Raw genomic sequence first — 16,563 nt, 5'->3', positions numbered from 1 at the left:
ATATTCTCAGAGTAGGTAAGCCTACTTTTTGGTGGCTATCTGAGGATTTTAAGGGAGACTAGAGGCACTTATTTCATCTCCTTTAAACCCCAGATAAGCAACAAAACATGATCCAATTTTTCCCACTTGGCAGTTGGTTTACAGGACCAAAGAGATGGCTTAAGGCACCATTTCGTCCCTTTCAAGCACTTAAAAGATTCACCCACCCCAAAGGGTGAAGAGGTTCCCCCTCCCCCCATTGACATCCTAATATCAATAGCCATGCTCCATGTGATCTTTGGAAGCAAAGCATTTTTTAAAAAGCTTAATCATAAATATGTTTCACTCTCTCTGAATGATGAAGCAAAGGGAAGTTGTAGCAAAACAGGAGTGGATTTTCAACTGAAAAGACAAAGAGCTCAGCTCTGGCCATGAAAACACATTCCAGGATTGAATATACGCTCAGAGTCCTATTTAGCCTTTCTTAATTTCAAGTGCCTAAGTCTCTGCAAGACTTAAATCAAACATTTCATTCCTTAACATGCCTCAGCAAGCTATTATGCAAACACTTGCTGTCTGTCAATGAACCAGCAAATATCTCAGAGTAAATCCTGTAAGCCTGAATTCTGCCCATCTCTAGTAAAAGGCATCACTTGGATTATATATGTGGAACATGCTGCCCCCGGAGGTGAGACTGGCCCCATCGCTCCTGGCCTTTTGGAAGAGTCTGAAGACCTGGTTCTGCCGCCTCGCTTGGGGTGGAGAGGGGAATAGATCTACATGGGAATGGTTGCTATAGACCACTCCTCCCACACTTGGGCTGTTTTAGATTCTTTCGCCACTTGGATTCTTTATTTTTACCTTTATTTATATTATTTATTATTGTATTTTTATACTGTGTATTTTATGGTTGTTGTTTTTAATTGATTGTTGTAAACCGCCCAGAGTCCCCCGATGGGAGGAGATGGGCAGGGACAAATTAGATAAATAAATAAATAAATAAATAACTTGCTAGCATGCCTAGAGAAAAGTATGATAAGCTGCAATACAGTCTGCTTAGAAGAGAAGAAATGGATCATTTCTCTCCAAGACTATGCAGAACAAAAGTCTCCCTGACTCCGATCCTCTACATACCATCAATACAGCCATATTGCCCGCCAAAATCCCCCAACCAACCCAAATATTCACAAGTCTTTACAGGGATTAGTAGCAGAGTCATCAGTACTACAGCAATCCCCAAGCTTTATAAAACCCTTGTTCTCATAGCATACCAAAAGTCTTCCTCATGGATATGGACATGTCAACAAAAATACCTTGAGGAAGTCAAGAGGATCAGCAATCAGTACCATGGAAAGCACTATGGCTAATGCTTCAGTGAGATAGTACTTATCCCTAAGCCACAATAGGTTACCATAGATTGTGGCTGTTACATTTTTATCATATACCTGCCCCATTATACACACAGAGAGAGAGACAATTTTGAGGATGCTTAAGAATAACAGAATCATGATGGAAAGGAATACTAAGTTCTTCTCCCTCCTATGGCTTAGCCAATATTCTCCGTTCCTTACCCATCTCTGGTACCAAAACAAAGAACAGAGAAATGAGGACTGAGCAATGAATAGGTGCAAAGTAATGTATAAGAGTCATAAAACATTCAGACGCCCATGTAATCTTTTCTTAATGCAAAACTCTTTAGCATTCCCACTTTTATGTTATTAAATAAAGTAAAGGAGATATTGATGATTCTGGTTCAGCTTATATCATATGCTTATGGAGTATAACGTTGGGGCATTTCCCAAATTGGTAATCTTTGTGCTGACTTCCCGTTTCTTTTCCAAAATGACTAGCCACAGAAACATATTCATGACTACATAATACAGCATACTCCATTCAGAATCCATCAACAACATGTGGCATGTTTCTACCAAACGTTTTTGTAAAGTGGGACATGAGAAGGAAGACCCCCAAGAAGGAACTGTGTAACTATCTCCAAAACAAAGATCCACTGAGTTAATGAACATGACCAGCTGCTAAGAAACTGGTGACTTTCTGTGGTGTAGATTACTTCAGCCTGTTACCGATGCTGGCTGGTTACTTATGGGAATTGAAATCTAACATATCTAAACTGAAGCCTAACGTGGAAGATAACAAATTGAATAAGGCTGGTGCATTCTCTGCTTCCACGCAGCAAGCTTGTTCCTTTAGAGTAATGGAGAGTATAGCAAATATTCCTACCCCTTACTGCCACAAACACATCACCTCCATCCAAGTTGGGCTGCTATGGATGAATTGCTTCCAGGTAGAAATTTCCTTTCAATAGCCTAAAGCTTTTTTTGACTGGAGAGCAAGAACTTATTATTAGTCACCTCTGCACAACCCCATATATTATTTTATGAGCCACTTGCTGATATGGGAATGATTATTAACAGGGACATGGCCTAGCCAGAGAAACAGGTTCAAGAATATCCTCATTATTTCTAATCATGTCTGAATGGGCTCTTCTGCCTTTAGATAAGTATCACACAAAATAATCCAGGTAATTCTTAGACAAATAAAACCACATTGTGCTGGTTACTAACAAGGCACAGAAAAACTTTACCTATTTTCCTGTGAGGAGATGACAGTAACCACCACTGACACTTGTGACAGGTGAGCAAGCTAAAAATAATTACCCAAGTGCATCGCCCATCTGTAAAAATCCAGAGTGCCATACAGCAGTCTCTGCAATGTAGTTGCATGTGCCCTGAGCTAGTGATTTAAGACACAAGTACTGCTTGTCCAGGATGAAACATGGGACAGGATTTTGCACTTGCCAACTTGAGCTGCATCCCAACAGTACAGAAGGAATCTATTTTGCCTGTTTTCCTACTAGGCTTTTCTTACAGTTGAAACTCAACAAAAAGACTGAATCGCTTGCTGGTCCTTATTTAGAAGATTTGATCCACAAATCAATAAACAGATGTTACCTATTGACAAGTCTTTGGCTGTACTTTCCTCCATTCCTGTAAATTAACATAGTCTAGTTTTATGCCTGTTTCAGCAACATAAAAGGTTATCACACGGCATGCCATAATTGTGTAAGATTTATTAATTTCCATTTTCTTGCTATGGTAGTTTTAGCAGCTTTCAAGGAATGCTGAACACTGGTTGACTGCTAGTCAAAAACATTAGGTTTCTATGTATATATTGTAAGAATTCTGAATGATCTGGTGAACTGATGATCAAGATACTGGGGAAGGAAGGAAGGAAGGAAGGAAGGAAGGAAGGAAGGAAGGAAGGAAGGAAGGAAGGAAGGAAGGAAGGAAGGAAGTCAGACATAAAGGCTATGGCTTGGCTTAGCTTACATGGAGTGCAGCAGTGTTTAAAGGATAGATTTCACCACATTCTGAGAATCAAGAGCTACATTTTAAATAGCTTATGTAAACTGTTCACAATACAGGTTATGTTTAGGATTCCCAAATCACCTACACCTACAAAGAGATGTACATATATATTAATAATAAGTCCACGTTCACCACCACAACTGCAACTCCCAAAAAGGAATCCAAACAACTTATTTAGATAGGTTCCAGGATGTGGCATCTGGGGAGCAGGAGCAAAGGGCGGGGTGGGGGGGTCATTGAACCAGAGGTGTTTGCAGGTCAGGAATCATTTAGCAAAGCTACTTGCTGAATTAACTTTGCTGTAGATACCTAGTAGATCCCAAGCAGGCAACTTGGACTGTAGCAATCCTGTCTGATAAGAAGCCAGAGCTTCTGAACATGGGTCCCTGAGGTCCGAAGGGACTGCCTGCTCCCATACAAACCTGACTGCTAAATTATTCTTTCTAGGTATCCCTCCTCAACTGGTAGATAAAAAGGAATTTTTTTTAGTTGCAATCCCAACTGCAATTCAAATGAAATGTTCTCCCTGGGTTGCTCATCCAAGGACTAGTTTACTTGTGCTTAATGATTCATTGATCAACTTAATGGTTGAAGGATTTTTATCTTAATGCTGTTTAATTGCTTTTTTATTTTCCATACATTTTTCTTCAAGATCCTTATTTTTCTAATTTTTTTTAACTATAGAGATTGCCATTAATATTATTACCAGCACTTCTAGACATCTTTAGAAAAGAAGAAAAGAAATATTCTCCTTCTTATGGACATACCAGAACCAGAGGCCAAGAAGTTCCCATGCCTGCTCTTAAAAATTCTGAATGGGGAAGCATAAGTCCTTTGCAGTGATGACTTCCCATCTCAGCCTTTTGGTAAACCTGGTGTTCACCAGGACACCTGTTGGACAGTAGCTCATGGCCAGCAAGGTGAAGAGACTGTTGTTCAACCACTCAGAAATATACCTCCAAATCTTAATTCATATCAGAATCTCCAAATTTCTCCTCACTGATCTTTGCTCTGATTTGGGAACACATTAGAACCCAACCAAACTTGCCTTCCAAGTAAAATCCCAAGGTCTTGCTCTTGCTCCTTTCTTACTGGTAGAGAGGATGGGAGAGTTTTCCCAATTCCTTTCCATTCTAAATTCCTATTCATTTAACTGTGGTTATAGGCACAAGAGCTGGTTCATTAAAAATGTTGGCATCCTTAAAAGAAGCCCCTTGAATGAGAAGAGGAACTGCTGTAACTGCAAGGTGTGACTCTAAGTAGAAATAGTTCTAAATAATTGAGCACTAAGCATAACAACATGATCATGGATTTTTCATCAATGAGTAGCAGTATAGTATATGCAGCACCATCAAGGCAGCCAGCATTCAAGAGAGCATTCCCAAAACAACATCCCTTTTGGACTCACTAAATCCTTGCTCTGAAACTCCTAGCATGGCCTTCAGAGCTGGTTCCCTAGCCAAATGTACTTAACCTCTTGCATAATACATGTCTGGAGCTTGCATCAACCCTGGTTGGCTGTCTTCCCTGGTCTTTGCTTAATCTTTTGTAGTCAGCTTCCCTTGCCAAGCTTTGTCTTGCAGCACAGTTGACTAACTAGTGAGTCTAGTTCAAGTTTGCACTTGCATCTGCAGGTTTTAATTGTCTTGGATGACCCAGGTCTAGATGAAACCAAATTCAGTATTGTTTTAAAAGGCCAGACTCTTTGTGGACAACCATTGCTGTTGGTTGTTTACTGCAACAGAATTATACCACTGTTTAAGTTAAGAGAACTTATATCCTGAATGGTCTTGTACAAAATTGTGACAGGAGGTAAATAAATGAATACATATGAGGTATTTGAGAATAATGTACAGACCCATTCCAGCCCAATTTCCCAGAATAACAGAGAAATTTCACCTTAGGTGTAAGGACTACGGCAGATCCTCCACTGATACTAATGATAGGTACATAGGTCTGGGATGAGATGAAATCAAGAATCTGTGCCACAGCTTCTGTACCAATATTGTCCTCAAAGACAATTCCATGGATTTTTGTGCTGGAGAGCATGTCACAGATTTGAGTCAAGAGTGTGCTGGGGTTAGTGTCATTGACCACCACGGTGACTGGATGGATCTCTAAAGGCATGTCCAGGAAGCTCTGGTATGTCAGTCGGCTCCGGATATGGAGAGAGTATGAAGAGCTGCTGAAAACCACAGCCACGTTTACCACAGGTTCCCTGGAGTTTGGCACCAAAGTATCCATTAGGGCAGCTGAACAGCCCAGCATCACAGACAGCACTAGGGTGTTTGCCAGTGTTCTGTCCATGGCCACCAAGAAGCCCCTGCAAGTCAGAACAAAGATAAATTATGGAAAGCATCCAATGGAGGAATGGGAGGAAAGCACAAAAGATGTGTTTTACTAGTTGGATTTTGGAGAACGATTTCACACGCTGTACTTCAAGAAACCTGAGTGTGCCTCTTAGCATACTGGGCCCAGAGGGCCAACCACAGCTCTCTGATAAGCATATCCCTGTGATATATGACTTTTCAACATTGAACACTGTTTCTTCTCTGACACTTAGAGTTTTGTCTTTAGACTTAGGAGGTGGAATCTTAAGTAGGCATGTAAGAATATATAATGTGTGAAGTAGCCCTGAGTTATAGAAAAACAGATTCTACCAAATGCTACTGAGCAATAGTGGTATCATTTTTTTTCTTTTGTTTGCTTCTGAGACTGATACTCCACTTTTTCTCCATTCTTGAGGTCTTCCATGAGGATGTCCCCTCATTTTATCCTTACAACACCAATTCTGTGAGGTCAGTTGGAGCGAGAGAGAGTGTCTGGTCCAGAGTTACCCAGAGAGCTTTCATGGATGAGGTGAACCTTGGTATTCCCACTCCTAGTCCAACATTTAACCTATCTAGTATTTCAACCCTACTGACTCTCATTCTCTCCACTCCAAGACCACTTGCCTCATCCATTCCTGCTCTATAGTTAAACATGTCACCTGATCATCGGGGACCCCTCCCCCATTTCTACTCTTCCTTATTGTCCATCATTCATCCTTACTAAGGCTTAGCTTTTGTTCTATGAATGTGGAGGACCTCTTGCCATTCTGTACTCCACCATCCTATTCTACATCCACCTTTTATACAACATACCATTACTGCTCCTAATGCCCCCTCAATTCCCTCTCCCTTCTCATATTTTGGCTAAGATTGTACCAAATTTGTTTCCTGAAATTGTCTTTGCCTGTTGAAGAGGCTATCACTTTCTCACTGTGCTTTGAACTTCAGATGTAGTTCCAGTTTGTGATACTTTTGAGCTTCTTTTATTGTTGAAAGGTGTCAAAGGGTATAATTCTTGTTCCTGGTATTTTCTGTTATGCTTCTCTTGAACAGCCTTACAGCTGCCCACACTTTGTAATCCAGAGAAGGCCCATGAGAGGAGATCTGTTGTGGTGAAGTGCAGGATGCCAAACTACAGTCCAACAGATACAGAATCAGTATCATTAAACACTTTAATGCATTATGTGGCCACCACATAACTAATATAATTGCCACAATCCCACTTCCTCCTAAAACAATTTCATAAAATTCTATTCTTCTATTTCATAAAGTTCTTTTCTTTGGGGAAAAATAATCCATCACATCTAATGAGAAAGGGGGAAAATGCAGAATAAATGTTTGGCACAACATTCATCTTTTACTGACCAGAAATTTTCTTTGGAGAGTCAGTAGGTGAGGCTGGAGTCTAGTGGGTAAAGCAGTTGTATCTCTCTATCCCTCCCCATCTCTTTTGTATTTCTTTCTGTCTGTCTGCCTTATTTTTGTCTGGCTAGGTTAGACCTGATAACATTTTTGTAAGCTGATAAAATTGGGGGAGCTTTTTTTTTTTTAATTGATCAAGTGGGGCTGGTTCTGTTTCTGTATTGTCTGAGGTCCATCTATACAACAAGAACTTTTAGTCTTTTTTTCCTAAATGGTTGAATAGAGCTAGCTGTAGTTTCCTTCTGGAGAAAGTCTCACATTGTTATTCAGATGACCTGTGAAAGGATTCCCAATGAGCAACACGTGAACAGGTTTGTTTTTCAGAAACTAAGCTGTGCCTGTTTATATAGTTAAATAGAGAATGGCTTATAATGGTTGCACATAAAAGGCTTCTCTCACAATAAAGTTTTACCCACTTCATTATCCCCCCCATTAAAAAGAGCAGAAATCAGGCTGACTAATCTGCTCCCTTTCCTCCATTTAGGCTGCTACCCTATTCTCTCTCTCTCTCTCTCTCTCAGACACACACACACACACACAAACAGGAACAGCACTGCAGCACTCAACGATGGGGAAGTCACAGAACTCTGGGAACAGCTATGACATAAAGGAAAGAATTCAAAACCTGCTGCAACAGTGAACATCTGCATGTATTTTCCTAATGTTTTATTCAATTTCTTTCACAAAAGCCAATGCCGCTGAACACAAAAAAGCTTAGCCCCTCTTTTCCTAACTTTGAAACCTTTCACTTCTCTCAACAGAGTAGTTCCCTCTATTGCCACTCAGCAGCCAGTCTCGGTGCTTCCTTGTTGTACCATTTTCCTACATATTCACAAACCCATCTCTCTTCCTTGTTGAACACTTGCAGTCAGCTTCAGCTCATGCATTATTTCTTTGTATTCTGTCTGACAACTACCAAGCGGTTCATTTTCATTCGCTGTTCTTATCCTGGCTTTTATTTTATTTTATTTTATTTTATTTATTTATTTATATAGCCGCCCATCTCAGACCAATGAGTCTGGGCAGCTAACAATCATAAAAATAGTTAAACAATTAGAACAGTACAAGAAGGAATTACTTTTTAGTAATTTATATGTACATTCTATGATACTTCTAGTACGGTAGTGAAGCCTTTCCTCTCTCCCTCACCACACCCAATGCAAAGAACTTGAGGAGAAATTGCCTGATTCTCTGTACACTGAACAAAGGGTACATATTTAAGGTAAAAGACAGTAATTCTTTATTTGTCTCAGTGACAGCACCTCTGAAAGGAAATATTGTCACCAGGTAAATACACAGTACACTGGCATGTCCCCCTCTTTTTCTGTGTAGGTGGAAGAGCAGGGCATTTGAGTTCCCAACAGTGGGAATGTTCAGATCAAATGCAGCCCCTTTTGCTGAATTATATTTCTCCCTTAGTAGAGATAAGAATGTAAGAGCCCAACAACAAGAGAACAATGGTCTAGGAACCAGGATTATGTTCTGATGGTCGATAACTAAACTTCTCCTACACGAAGCAGATAAAGGAACAGTCATCTCCAACGGGTGTGCCACACTCAGAGAGATACCAGGGTCCTGTATCTGGATTACTGGTTCCCACATTTCTTGACCACAAGGACACCTCTGTTACATTGAGACAATTTGCATACTTCCCTCAACACAGTAGCAGTTTTACATTATTATCTGATGAATTCAGTAATCATCAGTAACGGTTTTAAATGAATGTATATCTTAGTAATTTATTTATCTGTATTTATTTCCTTTTTCAAGTGTTGATATGGCCCCCAGCTGAAACAATGTGACTCTTGGTGGTGTACAGTGAAAATAAACAGTATTTAATTAAACAAAATTGGAAGAAGGAAAATATTAGGGGGCTGAAGCAGGTGGGCCGTGCAGGGAGCCCAGGAAGATAACTAGGTTGTTCTGGGGGGCAAGGAGAGCAAAATAGGAGCACACATAGGCAGGCGTTGTTGGTCATGGGCTAAGAAGATTTGTGGGCAACTTGCCGGGGCCCTAGGCAGGCACAGTGCAGGGAGTGTGACGGTGGTGGGAAAAACCATGCAGACATTGTGTGTGCTGAGAGGAAGGGAAAGATAAGTTTGGGCCAATTCTATGTCATTTTCATTTATAATCCATGTGTTCCCTTGTTATCCCATTGTCCAACTATTTCTTGCTTCTGAAATACTTAAAGAGTTTATAATTCTTTGTTTTAATTTTCAAACAACATGCCCCTCTGTGCCCTTCTTTTATTGCATCCCTTATTATTTTTCTCTCCTGAAAATTATTTACATTCCTACTGTTCAAATCAGTACTCTTTTTGTTGTTGTTGTTGTTGTTATTTCCTTCCTATATTCCATTGGGCTGGAATTAGGTAAAGTGACCTGCTATTTCAGAGAGAGAAGATTATAACTTACAGTAATAAATCATAGTAATCTTTACTATATTGCCATCTTGCAGCATATATTCTTGTTTTTTTAAAATTTTGCTGGAAATACAGAGCACTATATTACATTCTCTTTTTTTAGCATGTTTCCTAGATGCCCAAGGCAACTAATATCACGAACTTTGAAACCAAAGATATAATATTAAACCAGCTGACCACAAACATACATACCTGTCACCCATATAACTGCCTCACTTTGCTTCATGGTAAGGCTGGCCCTCCATTAAATCCATCAGCGCTGCTGGCTTCTGGATTATCCCAGATATCATTTTTTAAAACTCTACATGTTTGTAGTCCTTTCGATCAGAAGAAAACCTGGGAAAAGATGCTGGATTGGATCAAACATCTGCATGATTTATGGTTGAATAACCTGATTACTCTTAGTGTCTATCAGGTAGGGAGAGGCCTGGAATGGGTGAAGAAAGTGAGAGGCTGAACTTGTTTTCAATGTACCTTATTCCCATTTCATTGGACATAGATGTCAGTTCTGGTTGGATTTGGTCCTCCGGTTATTTCCATCTGCCATCCACATTAGGTTACCAAGAAACATTTCAGCAGCCCTTAATACAAATATATAGAGCAAATACAGTCAGAATTTTGCAAGGGAACCATATTTGCTGGCAAGATCAATTTTATATTACAGTTATGTGTTTTCTGAAAATAGAAATTAAATGACTGTATTGCTGAATTTAAATGTTCTAAACCACAGTAGCATCTACATATGATTCCTCCTTTCTAAGGCAAATACCTACTAAGGAAAATAATGAAGTGTAAGACTAAATAGCTTGCAAGTGCTTTAACAGAGGTGGGTACCATAAAATGGTCGTCTGTCCATTATATCAGTAAATTCTGGTACCCATGAAACATGATGGAATTATAGTAAAAGTTATTAAACTTCTGGGGCATGTACAGTATTAAAATCTTCACTTGACGCTAGTCACAAATGCTTTATGGCTTGAGTGGAAGAAATAAGATACTCCTGTTGGGAAATTAAAATGTCTTCCACAAAGTAAGCAGCAAAATCTAACTAGTATACATGTTGTAGGTGGTAAACACGCTGCTTTGACTTGTTTCAAAGGATCCACCAAAGGTCTCTCTAGCACGGTTTTTCTTTTCTGTTCTTGGTTACTAGCTGGGTCCCTTAATAACTTGATTAATCTGAACAGTGTTAGATAAGATGTCAATGCATCAATTTTTATATCCTCTCTCCCAAGACGGTTTGCACAGTTTTCTTCTTCCTAGAGACACAAATAGATTTTATCCTCACAACAGTTCTGTGACTCCGGTTAGGCTAATGAGAGTGATTAGCTTCCTGGCCAATTGAGATTTGAGTCTGTCTCTTTCCAGAGTCTGGTCCATGGTGTGGTCATCGTGCCATTTCAACATGCTGACCCTCTGCCCCAGGCTGCTACAGTTATCTCAGAGCAACAAGCTAGCCTTCATGTTTCCTTCCACCCTATCTTTCTAGTCCTTAACCCCAAGGAAGAATTGAAAATTCTCCCACTCTTCCTATTTCTCAGCCTAAGAAACTGTTTTCACCTCTTCTGAACTTAGAAAAGTATAATCTGGTGAAACTGTATGAAACGCAGTAGTACCTGCTACAGAAAAAATGAGAAAATGCAGGGCAATTGCTGAAATGAAAAGTGCTAAATGGATGTTGGGGGTAATCAAGAAGGACTAGGAAGAAAGTTGAGAAATTAGACAATTGTTTCTTTCAGCTGGCACCTATCTGGAAAGCATGAAGAAATCTAGGCTGATAGTAGAACTCAAAAGTGACAGGAAAGAATAGTGTAATCAGAGGGGAAAAGTCAATGGAAAAGCATATCTTGCTGAAGTTCAAAGAAAGACAAAAGATAAACACTTCTGAATTCTGTATATGGACAACTCAAATCCCACTAACACAAACAACTACTATATATCCACCATCAAATCTGGTAAAAATTGAGCAAATTGATTTTAGTCTGGGAAAAAAACAGTGTGAGGTCAGTGTCTTCTCTAAAGCCATCATTTGAAACAACAGAAAGAATATGTACCGTATATCTCAAAACTTTCCTCTGCAAGGACTAGGGACCCTGAGTTTTTATTATAAAGGAAGTTAAGTTGCTCCATGTTTTACTGATAGGATCCAGGCATCCTTTCATCCCAACAAACACAGACAAATAAAGGTGGCTGTATCTTAACAGTGTGACATATGAACATATTTTGCTTGTCGCTGTAATTGAAGTATTCAGTTTCAAATAATAGATTTACCCTTCCTTCCTTCCTTCCTTCCTTCCTTCCTTCCTTCCTTGCATGCATTTATATTTCCCTCTTATATCTCCTCCTCCTTTCCACACCTGCCCTTTGCTTCCAAGGAGTTCAGTGTCTCCATGCCCTTGTGCAATTTTACATCCTTCGAAGTGAGGCTATGGAGGACTATAATCTCTCCTCTTCCCCTTCCCTTCCTCCCATGTTTCCCAGGGTGTTGGCTGACACAGCACAGCCTGTCTTCCTTTCAGTTTTGTATGCCTGGGTATATGTATTTCACAGCCTGATAGACACCTTCAACTCCATCAACTGAAAGATTAAGCAGCAGCAATAATAATAAAAAAAAATTAAGGCACTTTAAGGGAAAGAAATTAGGTTTAATGACTTCGGAGAATGCAGCACTTAAAGCTGCCAATCATGGATGCACAAAATATAAACAAGTTTGCGAAGAGATTCTTCAGCTAGTCCAGGGCCCTGATCCTAAGCAATTCACATGGAGGTACTGCAACTGAGAGTTGTGATTGTTGTGGGGAAGCAGCAATCTTACAGTAGTGTTTCCTACATCAAATGCATAAACATGCTTGTGTGTGTGTGTATATACAAGACAACTCATGACCAGTTGGGTCATCGTTTCAGAGATACTTCCTTACCAGATTCCTCAATGCCTTCAACAATGGCAGAGCTTCTAATGTCCTTGAAAAGTTCTTAAAAATTCAGGGAGACGTTCAGAGATGTATCTGTCTTGAAAGTAGCCAGTGTTGAACTGTATAGCACAGTCAAACATCAGGCGTTGAGCACAGGAAATGTTTTATGACATTGTGTATTATGTCATAAAATGTTTAATGATAATTTTTTATGTCATAAAATGTTTTATAAATTTTGCCAAATTTCTATTCTATTCCACAGGAATCACAGGTCCAGGATTTTGGATGCGTTCTCTAAGTTAGCCGATTTGAGGTAACTTGGTTCAAAAAATTTTGGCCTATGACACACTGTTTTGCCCAGTTAAAGGTTACAAAATATCAAACAGACACAAGAGTTTTAGTAGTATATAGATATATACGCACATACATGTACCTGAATCTGGGAATCTTACAGGCATGTACATGTAAGAAGACATCCTTAAGTCCATTTGACCTCTGAAAATGCATCCATGCAATTTTACTGGCAACAATAGAGAAGTGATTTCATTTCGCTTTTATCCAGGATGTTTTTTGACTTTCCAATCTAACTAACAGCCGTAGAATTCTGAGATGGTCCTGGACATCAACCTGCTTTTTTGTACCTTTGCATTACATACTTGCTGCAGAAAATAACAGCATTAAGGTCAGTGTTTCCTGTAAGAATCATAATATATAGGTCTGTCCTAAATCTGCACTGAATAGTCTCCTAAGAGCTGGCCCACTGATAAAGCAAAGGGAATCCTTTACCTCAAGTGATGGATTTGTTGGAGGCAGGCTGCACCCACATGGCTCACTTTCAGTGGGTCCTCAGTGTGATGCATTGCAGGCAAGATGGCCATAGACATTGCCTGTGCTGCTGTGGCTCAGGCAGCCTTCCTGATTGTATCACCCACAAGTGCCTTACTTGCTGTGTTGACCTCACTCAGGTCAAGATGGTAGAAGCTGGCAGTGGTATAGTGTGGAGCAGAGGCCTTTCCACCTTAGGTAACTAGTCCTTTCAGGCTCCACCTGTTAAGCCACAAGGGTACACGTTCTCTGTCAACCAGCAGCTGAAAAGCCTTCTTTCATCAAACGATGGGCTTGACTAAAAATTTTGGATTGCAGCTTAATCTAAGGTTATAGCAGCAGCACTAACTTCATAAAAACGCATGCTAGAAAATTAAGAGGAGCTATTTGGATCTTCAAAGGTTGATGAATGTAGGTTTACTGAATTACAGTGGCTGGCCTGATTCACACACAATACGAAATCAATGCCTGGGGTCACGTAGCCTTCTAACTGCTCTAGCGGATAGCTAATTGAGCAGGTGAAAGAATGCAGGCAGAGAAGTACCAAAGTTAGGAGTGTATTATTCTTGAGACAGCTGCTTGAGTGAAAGAGAAATGAAGACTAAGTTGTATTTAGGAAATAACATGGTGATAGGAAAGCCTAAATTATTTAAGGCTGTCTACCACTAAGAGTCTATAGTGTGCTTATGGAGAAAAAGACCCAGTCAGTCTTTAAATTGCACAAGTCAGAGACAGAACAGAAATGGGAATTGAACTAAGAGAAGAAGGAAGTGAAGGCAGCCCTAAGGATATCAGTCAAACCAATAGGAGGCACATTTCACAGTGACATCCAAAGCAAGTCTTTTAGACAACAAAAAGTGATAAATGTGTGGAGTCCCTCTAGTAATTATCTCTACATTTATTGCTCCTAGTGATCAATAGTTTTATAGGTAGAAATAGCTGGTGCCTCCAAACCTGAATTCCAACAATAGATGACCAGTCCAATGTGTAATTTACTTTTTATTTTGAAATGTCTTGAGAAGGTTTGAATCAAACCTGCTTCCAAGTAACACATACACGTGACCTATCTCCATGCTAAAAGTTTGATAAAGTCCCTCACCAAAGACTTTTAAGTAGAGGTGTGAATGAAATGGAGAAAATATTTTGTTTCAAGCCCATAACAAAACCATAGCATTCCAGGAACGTCTCTGTATCAGAACTACAGCTTGAAATTCTATGGTGGTTCCAGGGTTCGTATGAAACCACCGCATAAAATTCACATAGGGCTTTAGGACAAGGCTTCCTTCCACAGCTCCCAGCATGGCACATTCCACTGGCCTGCCCATCCTGGTCTTCCAAGCACCTTCTGTCCCTCCCTTCAGTCTCTACCATACCATACAATTTTACAACCTTTTTTGCTGCGGTCGTTAAGCAAATCATGTGGTCATTAAGCAAATCCAGCGTCCCCCATTGACTTTGCTTGTTGGAAGCCCGCTGGGAAAGTTGTAAATGGCAATCATGTGACACCAGGATGCTGCAACCATCATAAATACATGCCAGTTGCCAAGCCCCCGAATTCTGATCACGTGACCATGGGGACATTGCAACGGTCATAAGTGCGAGGACCAGTCGTAAGTTGCTTTCTTCAGGGCTGTCATAACTTCTAATGGCTGTTAAACAAATTGTCATAAGTCGCAGACTACCTGTATTGTTTTCACAAACATTGGCTTCCTTTTTTGCTTTTTCTTTACCCCAAGACATCTGCTGTCTGCAGGACTCTTAAAAACACCAGCTGTAATTAAAAACTGGGTTTCCAGACATGCTGCTACTTTTTAGCTACAACCATTTTTTTGCTGGGCACTTCTTCCCCTACTCATTTCTTGAGTGCCCATTGCCTCCTGCTTTAGACTCAGTATTTTTCTAATCTGCCCATTTATTTTTAAATGGTGGTTCTGCTATATTAATATTAACTGTTCAACCACTGGCAAGCCAAAGACGTTAGAACATTGTGTTCCATGCTATTCCAATGTATCCTAATCTGGTGTTCCCACAATTAATCAGACATCATCCCATCAGCCCCAATATCATGGATTATTAGAGTTGCAGTCCAACTCACCTGTAGGGCACAGATTTGTAGCATTCAGCTACATACTTAACTATGTATGCCCAGGCCATACCCCACTCCTGATTACTGCTGGGAATCTGCAGCCATAGGTGGTTAGGGATAGGACGATTACCTACTATAACTGGTAAGTACAGGGTCATGCAGTTTTAATTATTTTATTATTTATGCCAAGTATGAGAATCTGTGACCCTGCAGATGCTACAACACCACAAGTCCCATCAAGTCCAACCAGCATGACTAAAAATGAAGAATGACAACCTCTGTAGCTCAGAAGTATCTGGAGGTCACAGGTTCTCTATCCCTGGTTTAAGAACAGAATTGTAAACTTATTAAATGTCATATCAAATTAACTATAGTTCACATATTGTGTTAGAACATAATGCAGTTTGCTTGGCTTTTGATTAGCTGTGGTCTATACACCATTGTTTAGGATTTGTGATGACAACTGTGATTCATTCACTAAACCCATGACTAAAACAAACTATGGCTTAGCATAATGAGTGAACCCTCTCACTGATTAATTTAGAACATATAACTTACAATTCCTCCTATGAATCAAACCAACCAATATTGTCCACTCAGACTTGCAGCAGTTCTTCAAGGTCTGAGGCATGGTGGCTTATTAGCTATGATCCATGTAGTTAGTTAGAGAGGCCAGAAATGGAATTTGGAACATTCTGCATGCAAAGCATGTCCTCTATCACCAAGTGGTGACATATCCCATTACTCATGTTAAATTTATTATTTTCCATTTGATTGTACATCTTATGAGAAATGGCTTATGCCAATTAAATATATGGACAAACTCTCTTTATAACAAAATTGTCTTTTTATTAATGAAACTTCAAAATATAAACAGCCGCTGAAAAAGACAAATGAGTGGCAACCCAAACAGATTCTTCTCTAATGGCTTATCCACAGTCCTGGTTGCTCCTTCACCAGAATGGGCCAGAAACAGTTTTGAAGGGCCTGAACAGATGACATTGCTCTATACTTAATTCCTCCAATTGCAGATGTGTCTCCCAGGTGTGTTTTCCTGTAGTGGCATTAAAGTACTCTTTTCTCTCTTATGTTACCTTGAATACTCCTGTCTGTTTTGGCTCTTGTGTGCTTTACTTCATTGCAGTCTAGCCCTGCAGTTTATTGGCTACTTAACAGAGGCAGGAATGCCCCATCAGCTAAA

General features: G+C 39.9%; 1 protein-coding gene across 1 annotated transcript in view; it reads right to left on the bottom strand.

The window, feature by feature from the left end:
• The window catches only part of GRIN2C (glutamate ionotropic receptor NMDA type subunit 2C), a 64,999-nt gene extending 49,569 nt beyond the window's left edge, over positions 1-15,430 (bottom strand). The window contains exons 1-2 of the mRNA XM_063292926.1: positions 15,372-15,430; positions 5,265-5,688 (exon numbers count right to left, since the gene is read on the bottom strand). Coding sequence (XP_063148996.1) covers positions 5,265-5,688; positions 15,372-15,430 — 483 coding nt within the window. The remainder of the gene's footprint in view (positions 1-5,264; positions 5,689-15,371) is intronic.
• Between the last annotated feature and the right edge of the window lie 1,133 nt (positions 15,431-16,563).

Source organism: Candoia aspera, chromosome 2 (assembly GCF_035149785.1).
Source record: "Candoia aspera isolate rCanAsp1 chromosome 2, rCanAsp1.hap2, whole genome shotgun sequence".
In the NCBI taxonomy this organism is placed as follows: domain Eukaryota; kingdom Metazoa; phylum Chordata; class Lepidosauria; order Squamata; family Boidae; genus Candoia; species Candoia aspera.
Note: the sequence above shows the minus strand (reverse complement) of the source record. Positions and strands in the feature narration are given on the sequence as shown.